The sequence below is a fragment of the Suncus etruscus genome, chromosome 1 (genome assembly GCF_024139225.1).
Source record: "Suncus etruscus isolate mSunEtr1 chromosome 1, mSunEtr1.pri.cur, whole genome shotgun sequence".
NCBI lineage: Eukaryota > Metazoa > Chordata > Mammalia > Eulipotyphla > Soricidae > Suncus > Suncus etruscus.
The window spans coordinates 185428283-185452554 of record NC_064848.1 but is presented as its reverse complement, the minus strand read 5'-3'; the positions used below and the strand labels follow the sequence as shown (position 1 = coordinate 185452554).

At 52.0% G+C, this 24272-nt stretch overlaps 1 protein-coding gene and 1 pseudogene across 1 annotated transcript; both read left to right on the top strand.

Annotated features, from left to right (window-relative positions):
- The first annotated feature begins 8382 nt into the window (after positions 1 to 8382).
- Positions 8383 to 22507, top strand: TBX21 (T-box transcription factor 21). The gene is made up of 6 exons (XM_049779570.1): positions 8383 to 8900; positions 20260 to 20414; positions 20832 to 20953; positions 21433 to 21591; positions 21691 to 21752; positions 21889 to 22507. The coding sequence occupies exons 1-6, from the start codon at positions 8383 to 8385 to the stop codon at positions 22505 to 22507; spliced, it is 1635 nt and encodes a 544-aa protein (XP_049635527.1).
- LOC125995444 (uncharacterized) lies at positions 13570 to 13647 on the top strand (annotated as a pseudogene).
- Positions 22508 to 24272: the final 1765 nt, after the last annotated feature.

Here is a 24272-nt window from a genome sequence, read left to right as displayed (position 1 = left end):
CCCGATCTCAGGGTCCCTTCAGGGGAGCCTGGTCTGAAGGCTGCTGCCGATCCTATGGGAAGAGCACCTGGGCATAGGTGAGTGGAGACAGAGGGAGACCCAGGGGAAAGCTATTTCAAGAACCCTCCCCCTCCCATGAGCAGAGGATACCAGGGGTGGTCAAAGTCTTGGAGGAGTGCTAGTTAGGGAGGGTGACCTAGCCTGGGGTGACCACCCAGGGCTCTTGACTTTGGATTGGTCTCAAGCTTAGTGCTGGGCAGCTGTTTGCAGAAAGAGGCCGGGGTGCTTCCTCCCTTCCCCCACCCTGCTGCCCTCCTGCCCACTAAGCCGAAGGTTCCGGCCTGGCCCTGCTCTCTGAGGAACTGGGCCTCTGGGCAGAGAGGTGGGAGGGGCCGGCAGATGCCCAAGGAGCTAAGAAGTCTGGATGCGGGACAAGAGGGGGCCAGCTGCAGGCCCAGGCTCTGTGGGCACCCGTGGGGGCTGGGCGGGCACTGGCTGCTGTGTCATGGAGCCCTCGGGCCAGGAACAGGTGGGTTGTGGTGCACTTTGGAGACAGGGCCTGGGCCCACTTGGTATCTGCGAGACCAGAGTCCCCGGAGTCTTTCCCCAGCCTTAGGGCCCGAGTCTACAGGGACTGGCAGTGTTGGAGAAAGCCTGACCTTTTGGAAACAGGGTCTCCATCAAACAGCTTCTTTTGGCCCAAGAACCTGAGTGGGGGCTTGGCTTGAAGGCTTCTTTGTGGGAAGCCAGAGAAGATTAGGGGTTGAAGGCGACTCAGAGGAGAGGAGGGGAGGGCTAGCTCTCTTCTTACCTGGAGGCCGATCCCCAGGGCCTCTCCACTCCTCACTTCTCCTTGAGGCCGAGTCTGGCAGGTCTGTGAGCTCCAGTATCTCTACAGATGACACAAACAGGCCACACAGTGGAACTGGGGTTCCCAGCCTGTCCTATCTCAGCCTCCAATACCCAGAGGTGTGGCTCTGTCACCTTCTTACACAGGCCCATCTCGCTTTTCTCTTCAGCTACAGGGGTACTCTTACCACTGCTTGAAGACTATGTAGTGCTGAAGATGAACCCCAGGACTCATGCCAAGCACATGTACCAGCCCTTTGAGCACCATCCTGTACCCCTAAGCACCTTTTGCCAGGCCTAAGACTTTTCCTGGCCCTGTTAGGGTGTGGGGTGAGGCACCCCAGAGTTCTGGTAAGATCCTCTCCATGGAGAAATTGACTCTACAGCTGAACTGCACCATCTAGGCTCTCACCAGCTTTTTCTGGAAACACTTGTCTTGGAGGTGAAGGAGTAATGCAGGTGGACCTTTGGGCGGTGACTTTTGAACTCACTCTCTCTCTCTCTCTCTCTCTCTCTCTCTCTCTCTCTCTCTCTCTCTCTCATTTATTTATTTATTTTTGGCCAAACCTGACTAAACTCAGTACTTCCAGCTTTGTACTCAGAGCCATTACTGTTGGGCTTGGGGAACCAATATGAGGTGCCAGGAATCAAACCCCAATCAGCTGCCTAAAAAGCAAGCACCCTACCTACTATCCTATCTCTCTGGCCCCATCTCTCTCTTTTTCCTTTTTGTTTTTGGGCCACACCAGGTTGTGCTCAGGGCATCACTCCTTGAGGTGCTTTGGAACTAAAAACAGGTCTGCTACATGCAAAATAGACATCATACCTGCTGTGCTATCTGTCTGGTCCCATATTCTGCTTTTAGAAATGCAGCAGCTCAGGGCTGAGGCAAGAGGGCTGGCATATATGCCTGGCATGCATGTGCCCCCTTCAATGTCCCTGGCATCACAGGGCCTCCTCAGTACCACCAGGTATATATAGCCCTGGGGGTTGCTTAACACTGCTTAGAGAGACACCCTGTAAACAAACCAACAGACTGAAAATGCAGGTCTCCTTGGCTCCCTTCCTCCATGCCTTATCCTCCTGTGCTGCCAGTCTGTCTTTAAACGTCTGCCTCCTTGCAGCTCACACTGTGCCAGGCAGGTAGAGGAAAAAATGGGGTACCCTGTGCTGAGTCTCCAACACAACCACTCATTCCCCAGCACCTTCTATCTGCAACTCATGTACACGGGATCCTTTCCAGAACCTTCCAGGTCTCTGAGGAGCTAAACACCATACAATTTTCCTCTGAGAGGGAGGTGGTGACTGTTAGGTTGTGGGGTGAGGAACCCCAGAGCTCTGATAAGATTCTCTTCATGGGAGGAACTGACCCTTCATGAATGGCACCATGTCAGCTCTCATCAGCTTTTTCTGGAAACACTGTGATTTGGAGATGGAGTAATGCAAGTAGACATTCGGGGGTGACTCCTGGGCTCTGGGGGTTTTCATCAAATGGAGTCCTTAAGAGCAGAGATTTAGGGGGCCTTCCAGGGGTCTAGGAATCAGGGCCTCTAGATTCAGGTTTCAGGAATTCTCACTTTAAGAGCTTTCTGGCACTGTCTGTCTAACCAACAGGCAACAATGGCGGTGACACGGTGTTGGGGCCTGCTCATTCTTGGTCTTGAAGGAAAGGACTCAAAGAGCAGCTTCGGGTGCAGGAAGAGGGCAGCTTTTTGTTTTGTTTTGCTTTGCTTTGGGGACACACCCAAAAGTGTTTAGGGGCTATTTCCAGCTCAGTGCTGGGGGGAAAAGGTGCTGCTGAGAACGAAATCTATGGCTCCTTGAACAAAGCTTCTCCTTAGTGCTTTTAGTTGCCCCCGCCCCAATTCATGTTTTCCAAACCTTTTCTTTTCTTTATAATTTTTTTTTCTTTTTTGAGGGGGGATGGGGAGTTACATCTGTCGATGCTCAGGAGTTACTCCTGGCTCTGCACTCAGGATTTGCTCCTGACAGTGCACAGGGAACCGTACGGGATGCTGGGAATTAAACCTGGGTCAATCTCATGTAAGACAAATGCCCCACCCTCTGTGCAATCACTCCAGCCCTTCCAAACCTTTTCTAATGTGATCACTGATTTTCTTTTTTCTTTTTTTCTTTTTGGGTCACATCCGGCAGTGCTCAGGGGTTACTCCTGGCTCTATGCTCAGAAATCGCTCCTGGCAGGCTAGGGGACCATATGGGATGCCGGAATTCGAACCACCAACCTTCTGCATGAAAGGCAAACGCCTTACCTCCATGCTATCTCTCTAGCCCATGGTCACTGATTTTCAGGTTTTGTTGTTGAAAACAGAAAGCCAGAGAGATGATATGGGGGTTAAAGCACCTGCTTGCATGTGGCCAACCCTGTTTGAAACCTGGCACTCCATATGAACCCCTGAGCTTTATCAGGCATTATCCCTGAGCACAGAGCCAGGAGTGAATTGAAGCCAGGTGTGCTCCCACCCCTCCCCCCAAAAAAAGAAACCCTCCTATGGAGGAGCACTGGGCCAACAGTCAAAAGTCCCATCCCCAGACTCTGTGACCAGAGAAAAAAACCTCACATTGCCCATATGATCTCCAACAGAAGGACGTGAAGTGGCAACCCCAGTTATGTGGACCCCAGCAGCTATGTGGATGGGGTGTGAGAGGTAAGAGGCGGGGGCATCCAGGGGATGTGAGGGGATCCCAGGGGGCCTTGCCTCCCGCACCTCCTTCCCACCTCTCCAGCCCTGGGACCTGGGAGAGAGGGTGAGGTGGCAGCAGGAGGAGGAGGTGTCACAGCTAGGGCTCTTCTCACCCAAGCTGGCAGAGGGGCGGGACTGGCAGTGATGGCACCAGGGCCACCAGCCCCCGCTTTTCACAAGCACTTTTTTTTTTGGGTGGAAGAAACTGAAGGGAGGGGAGGGAAGAGTCTGGGAGTGATGAGCCAGGCTGGGAGACCCTGAAACTGCCACCTGGGTCTCCAGTGCTTGCCCCTACTCCCCTCTTTTCCTCCAGAGACAAGTCTCCAAGTCCAGCGGGTTCTGACAGTCATAGTTTTCTCTGCTCCAAAAGCCAGGGAGGAAGGTCAAGATGTTTGTTTTGAGGTAGGGGGTTTGCTGTTTAATCTTTTTTTTTTTTTTTTTTTTTTGGTTTTTGGGTCACACCCAGAGGCACTCAAAGGTTACTCCTGGCTCTATGCTCAGAAGTCACTCCTGGCAGGCCCAGGGGATCATATGAGGTGCCGGGATTTGAACTGGGGGTCTGTCCTTTGTTGGCCATGTCTTACCACTGTGCTATTGTTCTGGCTCCAGAATTTGCTGTTTAACCTGATGATCAAAAGTGGAAAAGGGGGGCCGGGTGGTGGCGCTAAAGGTAAGGTGCCTGCCTTGCCTGCACTAGCCTTGGACGGACCGCGGTTCGATCCCCCGGTGTCCCATATGGTCCCCCAAGCCAGGAGCAACTTCTGAGCACATAGCCAGGAGTAACCCCTGAGCGTTACCGGGTGTGGCCCCCAAAAAAAAAAAAAGTGGAAAAGGAAATGGAGAGAGCTTCGAAGTCTGAGTGCATCACTTTCCTGTTAGAGGCCTGGGGTCCATCCCCACAACCTCATTGTCCCCTGAACCCTGCTACAGTGGCCTCCAATACTGCCAGGTGTGGCCCCGAAACCCCAAACAAGGGGCAAAGGAGAAGGGAAGGGAGATTTTATTTGACCTCCCACTTTCAAGCCCTTAGCAGAAATGTTCCCCCCAAAAGGAGTCACCTTCCCACAAGCTCCTGTTCTCGTGACAAGGGGCCCTTCTGGAAAGGCAGCCTAAATTCTTATACTTCCCACAAAGGAGCCCCAGTACCCAAGTTCACTTTCTTTGTCAAACGGTACCTCCCCACTTGGCACTGCAGATACAAATGGCCCCTTAAAGCAGGGGTGATATGGGAGACGGGGAGCTGCTCTGAGGTGCTGTTGTGTGTCCATCCTGGAGGGGTGAACTCATTCCTCTCCCTGCACCCTCCCTGGGTCATGCCCGCCTCCTGGGGTCTCCAGCTTCACCTCTCCCTGCCAACCTGCCTCTCAGTTCAGCTCTAGTTGGGAGCAGGGAGCCCCCCGGGGCCTCTAAGGGAGAAGCCCTGATGGGCTGGGACAGACATGTGGAGATGGGGCAAGCCCCCCGGGAGAAGTCAGATGGGGAAGAGAGGAGAGGTTAGGCTGGAACATCAGGTAAATGTTTAAGTAATTTTTTCAAGGCACTCTTGAAAAAGTCTATCTTTATCTAAATAGATATGCAAAAAATTCCATGACACCTTGTTTGGTGGAAAAAAAAAAACATTCACATTCCAAAACAATACATGCAGAGCTTGTTTTAAAATTATGTGTGTCTGTGCTTGCACGTGTGTGTGCAAAACCGGAGATGGGTATAGGAAATGGCATATGGAGGGGTACTACCGAAATGTCACTCCTGGCTGCCTGCCTTGAGGGGGGAATCCAGGGTGTTTTTACTACTTTGTTGTTGTTGTTTGTTTTGGGGGTCACACTCTGCTGTGCTCAGGGCTTATTTCTGGCTTTGTGCTTAGCAATCACTCCTGGAAATTTTAGGGGACTCTAGGGGATGCGGGGGGGATCAAACCTGATTAATCATATGCAAAGCAAGTGCTCTGTCCAATCAATGTACTATTGCTCTATCTCTACTTCTTTATTTTTTATAGTCCCCCTCTCCACTGTTCTGGACTGCTTGAAATTATTATGAGAGGTTTTTTTTTTGGATCACACCCGGCAGCACTCAGGGGTCACTCCTGGCTCTATGCTCAGAAATCGCTCCTGTCAGGCTCAGGGGACCCTTGTGGGATGCTGGGATTCGAACCACCGACCCTCTGCATGAAAGGCAAATGCCTTACCTCCATGCTATCTCTTCGGCCCCATGAGAATATTTTTTTGAGGGGTGGGCCATACCCGGTGATGATGAGGGGTTGGTTATTTCTAGCTCTGCACTGAGAAATCACTCCTGACATGCTCAGAGGACCATATGGAATGCCAGGGATCAAACTCAGGTCAGTCCTGGGTCTGCCACACGCAAGGCAAAAATGCCCTACCTTCTGTGAGATCCCTCTGGCCCCTAATAATATTTTATTACACAGGGAAACTCCCGATGAAGCTACTTTCAGTTGGGAGGGAAAGAGATGGCTTTCACCTTTAAAGGAACATAACTGCAGTAGTCAAGAGAGAAAGAAACAGAGAAGGCCAACTCCTCTGGGGTCCGATGATGCAGGTAGTCTTTAGGTTAGGACCTGTGGTGGGCTTGGTTCCTTTCCTGTCCCAGCCAGTGTTCAAAGCCGCTCTCCCAAACAGGCAGGGAGAGAGAGCTCAGCCCGTTCATTTCTCCATTTACCAGGAGGAGCTGGGAGGAAGTGGCTGGCCAGGTCACCCCACCTGAGTCACAAGTGGCTTTAAAGACTGAGCTCTGGCTCTAGGTGTTGTCTTGATATAAATGAAAGAGTCCTAGAGTTGGTGTGGGGAGATGGTGAGGCCTTTCTGGACTTGACCCGGCTCCTGCAGCCCCTATGGTCTGGCAGGTCTGAAGGTGGCAGGGTGAGGGTAGAGAGATTCGAAAAGCAGTCAGATGAAGTTCCAGGAGTCAGCCAGCTTGATTTCACGGTCCCTATCGCCATGCATACCTCCTCATGGCCTCTCTACTAAGCCTTTTCCTAGCAGCTACTTCTCTACTCCGACTGGGCTCTCTCGGCCTCTGTCTCCCTTTCAGCTGCTTTTCCCAGGCTTCCTAACTGGCTTCCAGGCTGACTAACTGGCTTTGGTGATGCCGCTGCTGCTGCTTGTTCGATGATGCTCAATTGCTAATGCTGAATCTGATGCTGAATCTCTGATGACGATGCCTCTCTTGATGATGCCTCCCCTCAGAATGATGCCTCTCCTTCGCTCTCTAACTCTCCTTCTTATCCTCTTTCCCCCCATGCAAACTCCTCTACCCGCCCACTCCAGGAGTGGGCAGTTCTGATAATTCAGGTGGGATAAATCCAGGTGGGGGAGGGGATACCAACATTCTTTACCTTTTTTGTATTATTACAGAGGCATTATTGATAAGTCTATAACAGAGATACAACAGAGATATATGTATAAATTATTACGTAAGATACACAATATAACAGAGCAATTGAGAAACATGCACCAGGATAGCTGAGAACTTTCAAAACTCTAAAATGAATTTCCCCCAAATTGTGCAAATAAATATTAAAATTAAATACAGATGTTTTTGTTTGCAGTGAGGCATCAAACAAAACTATAGGATACATAGAGATAAGACACAATTTAAGTGGTAAGACAATGACCGGTGCAAATAGTCATAAGATTAGCCTTAAAAAAAAAAAAAAGTTGATCTTTGGGAGGCAACCCAAGTGCAGGAAGTTCTAAAAGGAACTTTTTAGTTGGTCTTGAGCTGGTCTTGGATCCTCCATCTTTTCCATCATCATCTCCTGTGTTAGGCTGCTGGGATCTATTAGATAATTTGCTGCAAGTTAAGGGTTCAAGGTCCTCTCAAAAGGTGCCTCTCGTAGAGGAAAAATGGTAGACAGTGGCCTTTAGGATGCTGCCCAGTCTTCACTAGGAACTCAGGCAGACCTGCTCAGGTGGGAGAAGTGTTGTAGGGCTTCCCAAGAGGGGAAGAAGCTGCAGCCCAGCATGAACTTTTCTCTGCTATTCTCCTGGATCCAGTCCCACCCTGCGCCTACCTGGGCTTGGTCACACCTCCAGAAACCACATAGAATGGAGCCTCAGGCACACAATGGCACCAAGAAGCATCTGTTGAATATGCTCAGAGTGTTGATTGAATCTGCTCGCTCTCCTTCGGTGCTGGGCCGGTGTGAGCTGCGCGAGAGAGAGCGACTCATCAGGGCCATCACCACCACCACCACCACCACCGAAGGCTTCCTGTAGGAGGGGACCTTTGAGCTGCTCTTTCAAGGATGGGTAGAGATCCCACGAGGGTCTGGCGTTGACAGCAAGCAAGCAGGCTGGCAGTTGTGTCTCGGGTGGTGGATTCTGCCAGAAGGAGACAGTCTTTAAGACTTTCTTTAAGAAGGGGAGAGGCCTTCAGGTGGAGGAGGGACTCGCAGACCATCTTTGGGGGAAGGGGGTCCCCCACTCCAGCCGTCCAGCTGCGCCCCAGTGAGTTAGTGGAGTATTAGCCACGAGAGGGCGGGGTGAGGCCAGGGCGAGGCGGGGCCGAGGTGGCGCGGGGGTGGCGGGGCGCACCCCTCACCCCCAGCGCCTCATAAAGCCACAGCAAAGGCACCGCGAGGCGAAGGGACAGACAAGAGGGACCCGGGCGGGCGGGCGGGCGGGCTCCGGGAGCTGCAGCGCGCCCACCCCAGGCGCGTGCAGGGACCCCCGGGTGTCCGCGCGCACGGGCTCGGGTGGCACCCCCGGGGACCCACCCGCGGGCACCTCCCCGTGGGCTGTCCACCCCGTGGGCGCGCACGGAGGCCGGGCGCCCCGACGGACGGCTGCTGGAAGGGGCCAGCGCGCCCCGGATGGGCTTCGTGGAGCCCCGCTGCTGCCCAACCATGCTCACGGGCACCGAGCCGATGCCCGCCGGCGACGAGGGCCGCGCGCCCGGCCCCGCCGACCCGCACAGCCGCTACTTCTACCCGGAGCCGCCGCCTCCAGCGCCACCGCAGCCGGGCACGCAGGACGATCGCCGCGCGGGAGCCGGCCTCGGGGCGCCCTATGCGGGGGGCACGCTGGTGCCCGCGCCCCCAGGCCGCTTCCTCGGAGCCTACGCGTACCCGCCGCGGCCCCCCGTGCCCGGCTTCCCTGGCACGGCCGAGCAGCCCTACCCGCCGACGGCCGGCCCCGAGGGGTACCCGCCCGCCGACGCCTATGCAGCCCCCGACCCCCGCGCCGGCTTCTACCCCGGTCCCCGCGACGATTACGCGCTGCCCGCCGGCCTGGAGGTGTCGGGGAAGCTGAGAGTGGCGCTCAACAACCACCTGTTGTGGTCCAAGTTCAACCAGCACCAGACCGAGATGATCATCACCAAGCAGGGCCGGTGAGTGCACTTTTCGGGGTGCTGTGACCTTCTCTGGGATCACTGTTGGCACCCAGGGGGGGCTCTCCGTGGTGGCCTTCACAAACTGAAGTTTTGTGCCTTGTGTGTGTATGTATGTATAGGGGGTGCAAGGGAGGGAGGACACAGAGCTGGCTCTGCGTGGTCCTTACTTCTCTCCTGGGACTTTGCACCCCAGGCTGAGAGCCCCAAAGGGTCGGTGAGGACAGTGGCCTGGGCTGGAGGGGGGAGAGTGTCACCCAGAATTGGCCGGGCTGGGTGTGCAGAGATGAGAGGCGGGTGGGTGGGTGATGAATCCTGGCTCAGACAAGCAGGATGCCTCAGACCCTGCGAGTGGGGAAAAGTAGAATGGGGGGGGCAAGAAACCCCCCTTCCCTGGCCAAGCCTTCTCAGCCCCTTTCAGGCTCAGTGCAAGGCCAGCTGAGGGGTAAGACTAGGATTTGGTAACACGGAGTAGCTGTAGCCAAGTTTCCTTTCCGGTAGTACTCTGAGATCATATGTCTCTGTGTGTATGTGTGCTGGGAGGGCAGTTGAATTGGGGGCCACAGATCGCTTCCAGACACAGGCCCCCAGGCCTGAATAAGTAACACAGGGGTCCCACCCTGCACCTGTTGGAGGTCATCCCTTATCCACATATTCCAGGTTCAGCCTGGGATAAGCTGGATGGGGGAGTCCTATGTTCCATGACTCAGGGGTCCCTGAGCAAGGTTTGGGGCCCAGGCTGCTGCTTCCGGCACAGGCCTCCCTGGTGGGGAAAGAAAGAGAAACTTCTTACAAGGATGGGTGAGCTGTGTGTTTAGTAAATAGTCGTGTGTGTGTGGGGGGGGAAACGCAATGGGCCTGGGGGTTAGTGGGGACAGTCAAGAAAGACCTCTGTGGGCAGGGGGCCCAGGAGGTGTTGAGGAACAGGGGATTGTGTGTGGAGGGTGAGGAGGCCAGGTCACCGTGGTTGGGAAGGCCAGTAGCTCATCTGGTCTGTGCTAGAACATTCTTCTACCCTCCTGCTCATTTCTGTGCTGGGGTGGAGCCACCTGACTCTAAGGGGGCTGAGTGGTTCCACATTCCCAAGAGGTTGACCTTTTCCTCCTAGGCCTCTAAGAAATTTTTTCTGCACCCCCAAATCCCTGCCTCTTCTGGGTGCAGTCAGGGATAGTCAGGTTTCGAGTCCAGTTGTGAGTAAACTGGAGGGGGTATATATATGGCCGTGCCCTGTCTCCTCTGTGCACAGAGAAATAGACCCAGAGGGGCCGGAGAGATAAGGAGTTTGTCTTGCAGGCAGCCGATCCGGGACAGACCCATGCTTGATTCCTGGCATCCCATATGGTCCCCCAAGCCTACCAGGAGCGATTTCTGAGTGCAGAGCCAGGAGTAACCTCTGAGCGCCGCCGGGTGTGACCTCAAAACAAAATACAAAACAGAACAAAAAAATTAAAAATAGGCCCAGAGACAGTATGAGATTCTTCTGAGGTGACATCGCATACTTGATGTCACCGAAGACCAGAGCTCAATGGTACTTGCCTGGGTTTCTTTTTCTGACCCCTCCAGGGCCCGGAGTGCCTGAGGCCTAGGTGTATTCAGCGTGCTTCCACTTCTATGTCACAGTGCTCTTAACAGGCCAAGCAGGCACCCCCATTTTGCAATGGGGTCACTGTGGCCCAGGTGCAGAGTGGTTCCCACCTGGCTCCTAGCAGGCATGGTGGATCTCTTCATCTGTCATGTATTCATGACTTCTCCCCACAGGGCCTGCTTCCAGTCCCTGTCCTACATCTCAGAACTCAGGGTGCAGCCCTGGGACTTCTCAGGGTCTGGTCTCTGGGTGGAGGGGCCCATTGCCACCCCTTGACCTCCTTTCCTTTAGATTTCTGCTGGAGACTTTCTCTGGACAAGTTTTCTCATCTCCTTTTATAGATATCTTACTTAGCTAGCTTTTATTCTGAAGGAGCCCAGGAAATACAAAAGCAAAAGCAGATAGAATGAGCATTCGTGGCCCCGTCCCTCACCTTCAGTCCTTGCCCACATTGGTCACAGTTTTGTTTTGTCTTTCTCTTCACTTACTTCTAGCCCCTCTGGATACCTGGAGAGCATAATTAATATGGAACCCTTAGACCCTCTATTCCTTTATTCTAGACTGTTTCTCAGTGCACCTATAAAAATCTTTTTTGAAAATGGCAATTCGGGGCTGAACAGATAGCACAGCAGCAGGACGTTTGCCTTGTACACAGCCAATTCAGGACAGATGGTGGTTCGAATCCTGGCATCCCATATGGTCCCCTTGTGATGTCAGGAGTGAATTTTGCACACAGAGCCAGGAGTAACCCTGAGCATCACCAGGTGTGACTCAAAAACAAACAAACAAACAAACAAAGAAACACATATGAAAAAATAATTTAGCACACATAAAAAGGTATTCTATGGTTACCTAAGTATATCAGGAGTGATCCCTGAAGAGAGAGAGAAATAATGAAAGAGAATGAAAGAAAGAGAGAAAAGAAGGAAGGAAGGAAGAAGTTAACACATCACTAAGCTGCCTCCTTTCCTTGTGAACTCAGGCTCATCCTCATCCCTCCCACTCATTCCCAGGGGACCCCTGTGAGCACCCTAGGGCCCTAAAGAAGAGACTATGACCGTCCACCTTTCATCTGATGTTTCCTCTTAGATCAGGCCTCGGGAGCCTGATTCTGGGATGGAGGGTACAAAGACACTTGCCCCCATTCAGTCCCAGCAGCCACAAATCTCTGGAGCTTAGCTTGGGCATCAATGATCTGGTAAGTTGGCGACCATCATTTTCCTCCATTGCTATTTTCTGAAAAGTCAAACTTGGGGCTCAGAGAACACCCCCGTTTCTACCCTCCTACTTTAGTTTGCTGGCCTGTCCCTCTGTGGGTCCCAGTGGCCTGCCAGTCACCACCATATCACCCACTGCCTTTTTCCTTTTAGAAAGATTCTTCCACGGAGGCCCTCCCACAGTCACGTCACCGGTCTCCTTGGCTGACTCACTGTTCCCCAGGTCCTTCTCCTGTCCCTGGACCTCAGCATGGACAATCACTTTCTCCCCTGCAGGCAGGAATGGTGGAGAGCAAGGGGCCTATTCCTGGTCCTGAGGCTGATCTACACCATGCAAATAAAGCCAGAGGGGACCTTTCTTTTATTTAAAATATTTAGATCACACTTGGGCTTACTCCTGGCTCTGTGCTCAGGGATCACTCCTGGTGTTGCTCAGGGCACCAGAATGAAGCCCGATTGTCTGTGTGCAAGACAAAATTCTGCCTGCTGTGCTATCTTTCAGGCCGGAGGGAATCTTAAGCATAACAGGGTAGTGGCCCACTTGGAGACTTTTGAGGTCCAAGTGTACATGTTGGGGCAAGTGACGAAGTTGCCTGCTGTGCACTTGGGTGCCTTGGTGGCAGCTATAGTGCACGGTGCTGTGGTGGTGAGCGTTTCTTGGAGGGCTAGCACTCTGGCGCTCAGTGGGGGAAGAGGGCCCGTGGCTGTGTGTGGGTGTGCACTCACTGCAGGCAATCCCCACTTTTCTGAGTGTGATTAGTTGATTATTATAATTAAGATAACTTTGGGGAGCTCTGTTGTTAAATGACTCAATTTGCGTTGTGAAGTTGGGAGCCATCGAACAACTTCGTTCCTCCTCAGACCCAGCCTCCAAAGCCAGTCTCCAGGCTGGGCTTCTGTATCCCCCACACTACTTAAAAGCTATGTGAGTGTTTGTGTGTGTGTGACTGTGTGTTTGTGTGTGTGTGTGTGTGTGTGTGTTTGGTATGAGTTTGGGCCCACACCAGCAGTGCCCAAGACTTATTTCTAGCTTCATGCTCAGGAATCACTGTTGGCAGGGTTTGGGGGACCTGATGAGGCACCGGGTTTCAAACCTGGGTCAGTCACATGCAAGGCAAGTGCCTTAACCACTGTACTGTCTCTCCAATGCCCAAAGCCTTTTTAGTCTCAAGACTTTTTTAGTCTCAAGACACTGTAGCTGTATTTAGAGTTGACGGGTTGCATTTTGCTTGGGGTAGATGATGACGGCTTTGTTTTCCGTTTGGCCATTTGCAGGCAGACAGACAGCTGGTTTCTGTGAAATGGATTTGAGATTGATGGGAAATGGAAGCCAGGAGGTCTGCGCACTTTGCATTTTAATACTAGCATGTTCTCCCGAAAGGTGGTGCCGGGGTATATCTGACAAACAGCAAACAAGAGGCTCTGTCTTCTTCTTCTTCTTCTTCTTCTTCTTCTTCTTCTTCTTCTTCTTCTTCTTCTTCTTCTTCTTCTTCTTCTTCTTCTTCTTCTTCTTTTTTTTTTTTGTTTTTTGTTTTTCAATCACACCTGGCAGTGCTCAAGGATTACTCCTGGCTCTACACTCAGAAATTGCTCCTGGCAGGCTTGGGGTACCATATGGGATGCTGGGATCTGAACCACCATTCTTCTGCATGCAAGGCAAACACCCTACCTCCATGCTAGCTCTCCGGCCTGAGGCTCTGTCTTCTGACAGGCTCTTGAGATAGTACCAACTAAATGCCGCTTTCCTTCCCCTTGGAGATAGTGTTATTTTGTTTGTTTTCTTGTTTTGTTTTGGTTTTTTTTGAGGGGGTCACACCCAGCAGTGCTCAGGGCTTACTCCTGACTCCATGCTCAAAAATCACTTCTCAGCTTTGCGCAGTGGCAGTATTGTAGCCAATGAGGTTTATCCGAGGTGCGATTATTGCTAATTGAAAACTTTTCCCGGGGCGGAGAGATAACATGGAGGTAAGGCATTTGCCTTTCATGCAGAGGTCATCAGTTGGAATCCTGGAGCTCCATTTGGTCCCCCGTGCCTGCCAGGAGCAATTTCTGAGCCTGGAGCCAGGAATAACTCCTGAGCACTGCCAGGTGTGACCCAAAACACACACACACACACACACACACACACACACACACACACACACACACACACACACACACACAAAAGAAAGAAAAAGAAAAGAAAACTTTTCCCAATACCCCGCCATGATGACTTGAAATATAGTCAGCATTGGCAATTAAAAAAATCATTTCTGACAGGCTCAGGGGACTATGTCTAGTGCTGGGCATTGAACCCGAGTTGGCAGCGTGCAAGGTAAGTGCCCTCTCCCTTGTATTATGACTCTGGCCCCGGAGGTGGTGTTATGACCAGAGTCTCATGCACACTTGATTTTGGTGTGTCCAGGAGTCGTGCTTACCCCCAGCATGGACAAGTGCTCACCAGGACACACTCGTGGTTTAAGTGCTCATACATTTGATGATGGGGCCCTCCGAGGCCACACGCTTCAGTCACTGGGTTTGCATACATACCACCAGTGTGCCTGAGAGAGGGCACACCGTATCATGCGAAGGCTGAAGAGAAGGCTCACTGAGTAGCACGCTCTGTTGTGACAGTATGTTCAAAATGGCAGTGCCAGGGCGGGAGTCATAGACCACTGGGCAGATGCATGCAGATGACCCTTAATTTGATGCTCATACCACAAATGGTCTCCTGAGCCCCACTAGGAGTGATCCCTGAGTTAGGAATAAGCCCTGAGGTTTGCCAAGAATGACCCAAAAACCAAAAATACCCTCCCAAATGTTTGTTTGCATTTGGGCTACACCCAGAAGTCCTCAGGATTTAATCCTGGTTTAGTGCTCAGGGGTCACTCCTGCTAGAGCTTGGGTTCATATGTAGTACCAGGGATTGAACCAGTCAGTTGAGTGCAAGGCAAATACTCTACCACTGTACTACTGCTATGGCTCCCCAAAAAAATTGTTGAGAAAGAAATAAAAGAAAATTGCTGGGGTCAAAGTTCTGGTATAATGGGTTGAATGCTTGCCATGCACAGGGCCACCTCAGTTTCAATCCCTGGCATCCCCTAGAGTCATCCAAGCATAGCCAGGAATGACTTATGAGTGCAGAGCCAGGATAAACCCCTGAGCATTGGCAGGTGTGATCCAAAACTAGAAAAAAAAAAAGAAAAGAAAAAAAATGTCAAGAAATGACTCAAAGTGCCAGAGCACATACTTTGCATGTAGGATCTTGAAGCTCCATCCCCAGCACCGCATGGCCTCTCAAGCATCCTGGGTAGTAGTACCCTGAGAGACAATCTGCATGTGGACCTCCTGTAAAAGTTGGAACTTCCAGGGGTCAGAGAGATAGTACAGTGGGGAGAGCATTTATCTTGCACAAGGCCAACTTGGCTTCGATCTCTGGCACCCCATATTGTCTGTCCCTGAGACCACCAGAAATGACCTCTCAGAGCCAGGAGTAAGCCCTGAGTTCTGCCACATGTGGCCCCAAAGAAAAGAAAACAAAAAGAAGTTGGGACCTCCGTCCTCCTCCTGTGCCTCTCCATTTCCATCACATGTGGGATAGTGCCCATGGCCTCTGGATGCCACAGCTGGAGCTGACACCAGGCTGCTCTTCGTCTGTTTCTCCAAGTGTGAAATTATCAGAGGACAGGTTTGATGTACTTCAGTTGTGCAAAGGAACTGAGGATCCTTTCTCCTCCTGTTCTGTTTGGAGAAAGCATCCTGAGCCTACCAGAGAAGCATGAGGTGGGAAAATGCTGAAAATATTCTCCTGCCCTCCGTGATCTTCTTATTTATTTATTTATTTATTTATTTATTTATTTATTTATTAGTTTTGGCCATATCTGGTGGTGCTCAGGGGTTACTTCTGGCTCTGTGCTCAGAAATCAATCCTGGTGGGCCTGGAGCAATAGCACAGTGGTAGGGTGTTCACCTTGCATGCAGCTACCCAGAACAAATCAGGGTTCAATCCCGGGCATCCCATATAGTTCCCCACCCCCACCCCCCGCCCCAGCCTGCCAGGAGCAATTTCTGAGTGCATATCCAGGAGTAACCCATGAGTGTCACCGGGTGTGGCCCAAAAACCAATACAAGAAAAAGAAAAAAAGAAATTACTCCTGGGGCCAGAGTGATATCACAGTGTTAAGGCATTTGCCTTGCATTGGCCAACATAGGACAAACCCCAGTTCAAAGCCCGGCATCCCATAAAATCTCCCGAGCCTGCCAGGAGTGACTTCTGAGCGTAGAGCCAGGAGTAGCTTCTGAGCTCCACTGGGTCTGACCCAAAAACCAAAAAAAATAAAAAAGAAAGAAAGAAAAGAAATAACTTGGGCCCGTAGAGATAGCACAGCGGCGTTTGCCTTGCAATCAGCCGATCCAGGACATAACGTGGTTGGTTCGAATTCTGGTGTCTCATATGGTCCCCCGTGCCTGCCACTAGCTATTTCTGAGTAGACAGCCATGAGTAAACCCCTGAGCACCGCCGGGTGTGCCCCCCCCCAAAAAAAAAAAAAGGAAAAAGAAATAACTCCTGAGAGTGGCAGTCTCAAGGGACCATATGGGATGCCAGAGATCAAACCCAGGTCAACTGCATGCAAGGAAAACACCCTACCCACTGTGCTCCAGTCCCATCCATGGCTTTCTTGGTCTCACCAGTTAACTACCCCTGAGCCTCTACAACCCAGCACAACTCTGGACTTGCGCACTGGGTCCTTCAGCCCACCCAATCAGAGGCTGCAACCAGCACCGAGCCTAGGAGCAGGTGAGCCAAAAAAAGAGCTTACTGACTGACCTGTCTTTGGAAATTTGTGTTTGGGGGAGGGGTGTTGAAGAAGTGATTGTGAGACCCATGGCCACTTAGAGTGATGCTCAGCTAGCTATCTCGGATGAGTCAACACTTGGGTCCAGTGGTGCCAGGGTTGGTGATGGTAGGGAAATACCAGGGCCACTCCTAGCCTCTCCTCTGTCTCAGGTTGTGCCCTTTACGCCCAAGTTCTCACCCTGTCTTTGAGATTTTTTTTTTTTTTTTGTCTGTTTTGGAGCCATACCTCGAGATGCTCAGGGCTTACTCCTGATTCTGTGCTCAGGGATCACTCCTGGCAGTTCTTGGGGATTCATAAGGGATGATGGGGATAGGTCTAGGATTAGTCACATGCAAGGCAGCACCCTCCCCTCTGTACTGTCTGGCTCCTCTTCAGGATTTTTTTTTTTTTTGGTCACACCATTGGTGCTCAGGAGTTACTCCTGGCTCTGTGCTCAGGAATTACTCCAGGCATTGCTCAGGGGACCATTTGGGATGCCAAAGATTGAACCCCAGGAAGGTAAACACCCTACCTGCTGTGCTATCACTCTGGACCCTCAGGATTTTTTTTTAAGGGGCCACTCCCAGATCCAAATTGCAGGAATAATAGTTCAGTGCTGGGGTCGATGGAAAAGCAACACAGATGGAATTCAGAGCCCCCACATACTTGACCTGTGCTCTGCCCCAAGAGTAGGGGGGACCCTCTGGAGCTTCAGAGTAGCGCTTAGAAAAGATGTACAGGTGTTGCCATCTCTGCTGAAGCTGAGTTGACTTATCCAGCAGATACTTATCCAGAAGACCCAGCACTTTCTTGCTTGGCCCCCCAAATCTGGAGACTGGAATGTGATGTGGCCCTTCCCCACTTGCACACAAAGGGGGCCCTCGGAGCACTGAGAACCACCCACATGATTCCTAGTCCTGAAACTTGTCCTCCCCAGGCCTCTGACTAAGGCAGGGAGGGGGAGGCTGGGACTCCAGTGGGGTTTTTGTGCTGCAACCCCTAGGAGCAGGGGCAGGTTAAGCGGCTAACAGTTGATGCTGGCGCTGGTGCTGATGGGATCGAATCAGTCGGTGGGGATGTGGTGAAGGCGGACATGATAGTGGTTAGTGATGGGGGGGTTGTGGGAGGGTGGAGGGGCTGATTGTAATGATGGTGCTGATGGAGGAAATGCTTGTGGCAATGGTAGATGGAGGGATGGTTGTAGTGATGATGAGGGGAAGGGGATGAGAGAGGAGATAGGGAAGTGATAGGAGAGAGGATGGGAGAAGGGATAGAAAGCTGATGAGGGAGGTAATGCGGATGGTGATGGGGAGGTGATGGAGATGGGTAATGGGGAGAGTAAAGGAGGTAATGGGGAGAGATGATGAAATGATGACTATTATAAGTGGTGATGAAAGAGGATGGTTGTGGGGTGTGTGGGTGCGTCTTTCTCTGAATCAATTTCTCCAAGGCAGTGGAAGACACTCTGGCATCCTAACCCCAACTTACTTCATTTTTTCCTGAAGCCAGGACTGGGACTTGCGATGGAAACTTCCCTATCCCCCATTAATTACTTCTCTCAAGGCCCAGAGCCTGCTGCAGGTCACCTCAAACATCAACTGGGCTGGAAGGTGGGAAAGGGAGCACTGGGCAGGTGCTTTGGCTGTGTGAGAACTGCTGAAGCTGAAGTGGCAAAGGCAGCAGGGATGGAGGTGGGAGCCCACTGGGGCTGCCTGGGGTGGGGGGGCCTGGCTGTGGCTTTGCTTTCCCCCTTGGAAACAGACTAAGGTGAGAGACAGCTATGTGTAGCTAAATGTCTAGCAGCTGACTCTAAAAGAAAAACACGGGGGAAAAAAACCAAGCCTTGTGAGCTGGGGAGCTGCTCGAAGGGCTGGAGCTCAGGCTCTTTCTGTGGGTACCTCGGGTGGGATCCCCAGCACTGATGGACCCCAGAAATGACTCGTCCCCCAGCACCATTGGGTGTGGCTCAAAAAACTCTAAAATAAAGACAATATAAATAAGGCTGGGATCCGAAAGATTGAACTGAGGTTAAGGTGTTTGCATTGCTCACAGCTGGCCCAGAGTCGATCCCCCAGAACCCCCATAGGGTCTCCCCAAACTATGCCAGGATTGATCCCTGAGCATAAGAGCAAAAAGTAAGCTCTGAGCACTGACAGGTGTGGCCCCAAAACAATGAGAACAACACCATGGTTTGTAATTTAGTTTTTTCTTTTTTCTTTTTCTTTCCTTCTTTCTTTCTCTCTTCTTTCCCTTCTTTTTCTCTTGCTCTTCCTTCCCTTCTCTTCCCTTCTTTCCTTCCCTTCCTTCCTTACTTTTTTTTTGTTTTTGGGCTACACCCGGTGATACTCATGTGTTACTTCTGCTATGTGCTCAGAAATCGCTCCTGGCTTGGGGGACCATATGGGACGCCAGGGGATTGAACTGAGGTCCATCCTGGGTCAGCCGCGTACAAGGCAAATGCTCTACTACTTCGCTATCGCTCCGGCCCCTCTTTTTCTTTCTTCCTTTCTTTCTTCCTTTCTTTCTTTCTTCCTTTCTTTATTTCTTCCTTCCTTCCTTCCTTCCTTCCTTCCTTCCTTCCTTCCTTCCTTCCTTCCTTCCTTCCTTCCTTCCTTCCTTTCTTTCTTTCTTTCTTTCTTTCTTTCTTTCTTTCTTCCTTCCTTCCTTCCTTCCTTCCTTCCTCTCTCTCTCTCTCTCTCTCTTTCTTTCTTTCTTTCTTTCTTTCTTTCTTTCTTTCTTTCTTTCTTTCTTTCTTTCTTTCTTTCTTTCTTTCTTACTTCCTTTCTTTCTCTCTTCTTTTTTTCATCTATTTGTTTTTTACCATACCCTGATGTGTTTAGGATTTACCTGGCTTAGCACTCAGGGATCACTCTGGTGGAGCTTTGGAGACCATGAAGGGTGCTGAGAATTTAACCTGAATTGGCTACATGCACAGCAATTGCTCTTCCCTCTGCCCTATTGCTCTGTCCCCTGGTGTTTGTTCTTCCTCAGTAAATAGGTTCAGCTCTGTCTATAGTATTTGTTCATCTCCCTGATGTGACTTTCCCTACAAGGGCTACCTAAGCCACCCAGGAGTGATTCGCAAAGCGTGGAGTTGGGAAGAGATGGACACTGGTTTGTCCAGTATCTACAGTTTCCACCCTGTGGACTGGAACAACCATCACATAATAAACTCAAGATAGCCATCAGTAGCAAACAAATAACCATAAGTAGCCAACACCAGTGCAGTGATGGTTTTATCTGGGGGCAAGGAGGATGTTTCTAGGAGGTGCTGGGGACCTCTCTCAGTGATCCCAGCCATCTGGGCTGCTGGTTCAATGGGAAGATTTGAGGATGTGGTGCTACTCAGGGGCCAGGAATTAACCAGTTCACCCCAGCTGTGTGGGGACCTCCAGGACTGCACCCGGTGATACTCGGGGGCCTATGTGACACTATGTGAAACCAGAACTGGCTGCACACAAGATATGTGCTTTTAACTCCTGTCTTATCTCTCCATGATGATCTTGAAAGCATTACAATCTGATGAAATGATTTCAATGCAATATGATGCATTTAATTACAAGTTTATCCAATTTAAGATTCGGGGGCAGCTGTGTTTAACAAGAGGCTGGCAAGCCTCTCTTCCCCATGGCTCTTGCAAGGACTGGCAGCCTCAGAATCTCACTGGAGATTTCTGCACAGGGCAGGCTGGTCACGGGGCTGGCCACTGATAGATGCTGCTGGTGGGTCTTTCTCCTCAGGCGGATGTTCCCATTCCTGTCATTTACTGTGGCTGGACTGGAGCCCACCAGCCACTACCGGATGTTCGTGGACGTGGTCTTGGTGGACCAGCATCACTGGCGGTATCAGAGCGGCAAGTGGGTGCAGTGTGGAAAGGCAGAGGGCAGCATGCCAGGTACATGCCCCTGGGGAGCTGTGGGCATTCTCTTTCTCCAAGACCGGGCTCCCTCTGGTGGAGTGAGGAGGAACCCCACCCCAACCCTGCCCCAGCTGCAAAAAGCAGCCGCAGTAGCCAGGGTTCAATCCTTCATCTCATGCCCTCGGCTCCCTCCATCCAGCCTCTCCCCGCCCCGCCCCGGCACCCCCTGTTCCCACCCCGCCCTGGCCTCACTTCCACTTGGTGTGTCATCTCTTTTCCACCTTGCTTTCTTGCCTTCCGCTCGGTCCCTGCCCACGCCTTCCCTTACCCTTCCGTGTCTACTGCTCCGCCACCTCCTTCTTGCTGCCCCTCCAGAACAGGCGAAGGAGCCCCACATCAGCAGCAGGGCACTGGCCCCGGGGGCTATGTGCCAAAGAGGCTCCTCGTCTGCAGGAAACCGCCTTTATGTGCACCCCGACTCCCCCAACACGGGTGCCCACTGGATGCGCCAGGAAGTGTCCTTCGGAAAATTGAAGCTCACCAACAACAAGGGGGCCTCCAACAACGTGACACAGGTGGGAAGCCACCCCCCACTTAAGGTCTGAGGCCACAGGGGTCCCCCCGGCCTCTTTCTGCTTTGTCAGAGTCACATCTGTTCCTCTCTGACTGGCTTTTCCACCGAGGGGCCACAGTGGTGGTGGTGGTGGTGGTGGTAGTTCTGTGTGGTGGTGGGAGGAAGAGGAGGCGGAGGAGGAAGGTGAAGTGGGAGGGAGGGAGGAAGCCGAGTCTCAGCAGCAGACAGACAGACAGACCTTCAGAGGGTCACATCCAGGTCATCTGGGGCCCCTGCCACCTGGGGGTGTCCTTCCTGTGCCCTCACCCTAACTGGTGCTATTCTGCCTGGAAAGTCCCACTCCCCCAATTTGCACTAAGACCTGCATCTTGGCAGGAGGCTGGAATAGGGGTGTGGGGTGCTGCAGCTTGGAGTGGGGGGGGGGGGCTGGGAGAAGAAGATTGTTGGGCAGGGCGGCACAGAATTGCCTGCTACCCGCAGATGATTGTGCTTCAGTCCCTGCACAAGTACCAACCTCGGCTGCACATCGTGGAGGTACGGGACGGCGAGCCCGAGGGCCCAGGTGGGGAGGCCAGCACGCATGTCTTCACCTTCCAGGAAACGCAGTTCATCGCTGTCACTGCCTACCAGAATGCAGAGGTGCGGAGGCTAAGCCTGGGGGGGGGGGGTGGGAAGTGTAGGAACCCAACTCCCCTCACTCCAGACTTCGCTGACCATCTTCCTCTCATATACCCCTAGATCACGCAGTTGAAAATCGATAACAACCCTTTTGCCAAAGGCTTCCGGGAGAACTTTGAGTCGTAAGTGCCCCTGGGTTCCACTCTCCTTGCTGAGGTCTCCCCATAGTTCCCTCTGAGATAATGGGGTAGGGGGTGGCTCAGAGGGTGGGGAACGTAGCAGGATTCTCAGTAATCCCATCCCATTGCCCCCTTCCAGCATGTACGCTTCTGTGGACACCAGCGTCCCCTCCCCGCCTGGACCTAACTGCCAATTTCTCGGGGGAGACCACTATTCCTCTCTGCTTCCCAACCAATATCCAGTCCCAAGAAGTTTCTACCCCGAACTTCCCGGGCAGGCCAAGGACGTAGTACCCCAGTCATACTGGCTGGGCACCCCCCGGGACCACGGCTACGAGACAGAGTTCCGAGCGGTCAGCATGAGGCCGGCACTCCTGCCCTCGGCCCCCGGGCCCCCTGTGTCCTATTACCGAGGCCAGGAGGTGCTGGCACCTGCAGCTGGCTGGCCCATGACTCCTCAGTATCCACCCAAGATGGGCCCGACCAGCTGGTTCCGCCCCATGAGGACACACTCCATGGAAGCCGGCCCTGGAGCTTCTGACGGACGGGGGCCCGAGGACCAGGGCTCCCCAGCATTGTGGACTGAGATCACCCCTCTTCGGCTTGAGTCCAGTGACTCAGGACTGGGTGAAGGAGACTGTAAGAGGAGACGCGTGTCCCCCTATCCTTCCAGCGGGGACAGTGCCTCGCCAGTGACGGCCCCCTCGCCCTTTGACAAGGAACCCGAAGGCCAGTTTTATAACTATTTTTCCAACTGAGCAGAGAATCCAGGGAAGGAACCAAAACCCTGTTCTTAGCTTGAAGGATGCCCATGAGTTGGCAGAGGCCAGGCTCAGGACTGAAACTTCCAGCTCCCTTGGCACTGCTCCTTCTGTACGTAGTTGGGGAAGATGCGGTGTCCGTCCGGCATGATTTGGGGGGTCCCATCTGAAGCCTGTCCCAGAGTATCCCCACCCTAACTGCTCACTTACCTGGTGCTGTTTCTGCAGTGGGCTCCTGACTAAGAGGAAAGAAAATAGGAGGTCACAGACACAAGCTCTGCCTCCCCTCTAGGCGAGCAGGCTGGGGTTAGGTGGGGAAGCCAGGTCCCAGGAGGCTCGTTTCTCTTCCTCTGTAGGGTAAACTTTCAGCAGTTTCGTTTGTCAGTGCTTCTCCCTGATCTAAAAATAGAGAGACACAGATTTTCGAAGTCAGCCAGCCGGGGGGCAGGGAGAACACTGGGGGACTGTGGGCAGTTGGCCTGGGCCCTGCCCGCTCCAAGGCAATGGGGTTCAAAGGCTGGGAAAGGGGTGGGTCACATGGGAAGGAGCTGAGTCTGCAGGAGGTGACTGTGCTCAGGCTCTTGTCCTTTTTCGGTTTTTGTTTTTTTGTTTTTGCATTGGGGCGGTATTTATTGTGCAGAGAGTGGTGGTGTCCAGGCTATATTTCTTTTGTCTTCATCACTTTCTGAAAATAAATGTGAAAATGTCCAGTGTGTCCTGCTTTGGGATTGGGTGGGTGATGGATTGGAGAATGGGTGGGGGCCTGTGCTTGGGGGAGGGGGGCTCAAACAGGAGTTTCTAAAACAAAGGTCTCCTGAAACCCACAGTAGCTTCAATTGGGGATACATGGAGATTCCCAGGCACATAGTGCGTGTCCCCGTCCTATCAAGGAGACCAGAGTCAAAGAACAAGGCTGTGGGCAGGTGTTGGGTGGGGGGGGCAGATGGACAGGTGGCAGCTCTATGGGGAGCAATGGTCTGGTTTCTCTTTGCATTTCTAGATCACAAGGAATTGCTGCTTTTCGTAAGTCAAGAACATTCTATAATGTCAAAAATTCTATATGGTTCAGTATAATCCATGGAATGGGCTTAGAGCCATGTTTGACACTCATGTGTAACCTATTATTATTATCTCTCTTTTTATATCCACATAAAATTGATTTTTAAATTATGGGGTTTTTTTGTTTTGTTTTGTTTTGTTTTTTTGGGGGGCCACTCCTGGCTCTGTCCTCAGAAATCACTCCTGACAGACTCAGGAGATCATGGGATGCCATGGATTGAACCCAGGTCTGTCCTGGTTGCCTGTGTGCAAGACAAATGCCCTACCACTGTGCTATCGCTCTGGCCCCTATGTGTTTTGTTTTGTTTTGTTTTGGGTTTTGGGTCACACCTGGCAGTGCTCAGAAATTACTCCTGACTCAGAAATCGCTCTTGGCAGGCATGATGTACCATATGGGATTCCGGGATTCAAAACCACCATCAGTCCTGGATCTAATGCATGCAAGTAAAACACCCCACCACTGTGCTATCTCTCTGACCCCCTCCCTATGTGTTTTTTTAAATAAGTTAAACCATGCTAAAACGTATAGAGACAGCAATAAATGATCCACAACTACCACCCCTCAATAATTACCCTTTACATCAGGTGGGAGTAATGAGCCAAAGAGTAGTGCAAGGGTGAAAGCCTTTCACGTGACCAACCCCAATTTGATCCCTGCACTGAAAGGTTCCTGGACTACCACTAAGGGTCACTAAAGTACAGA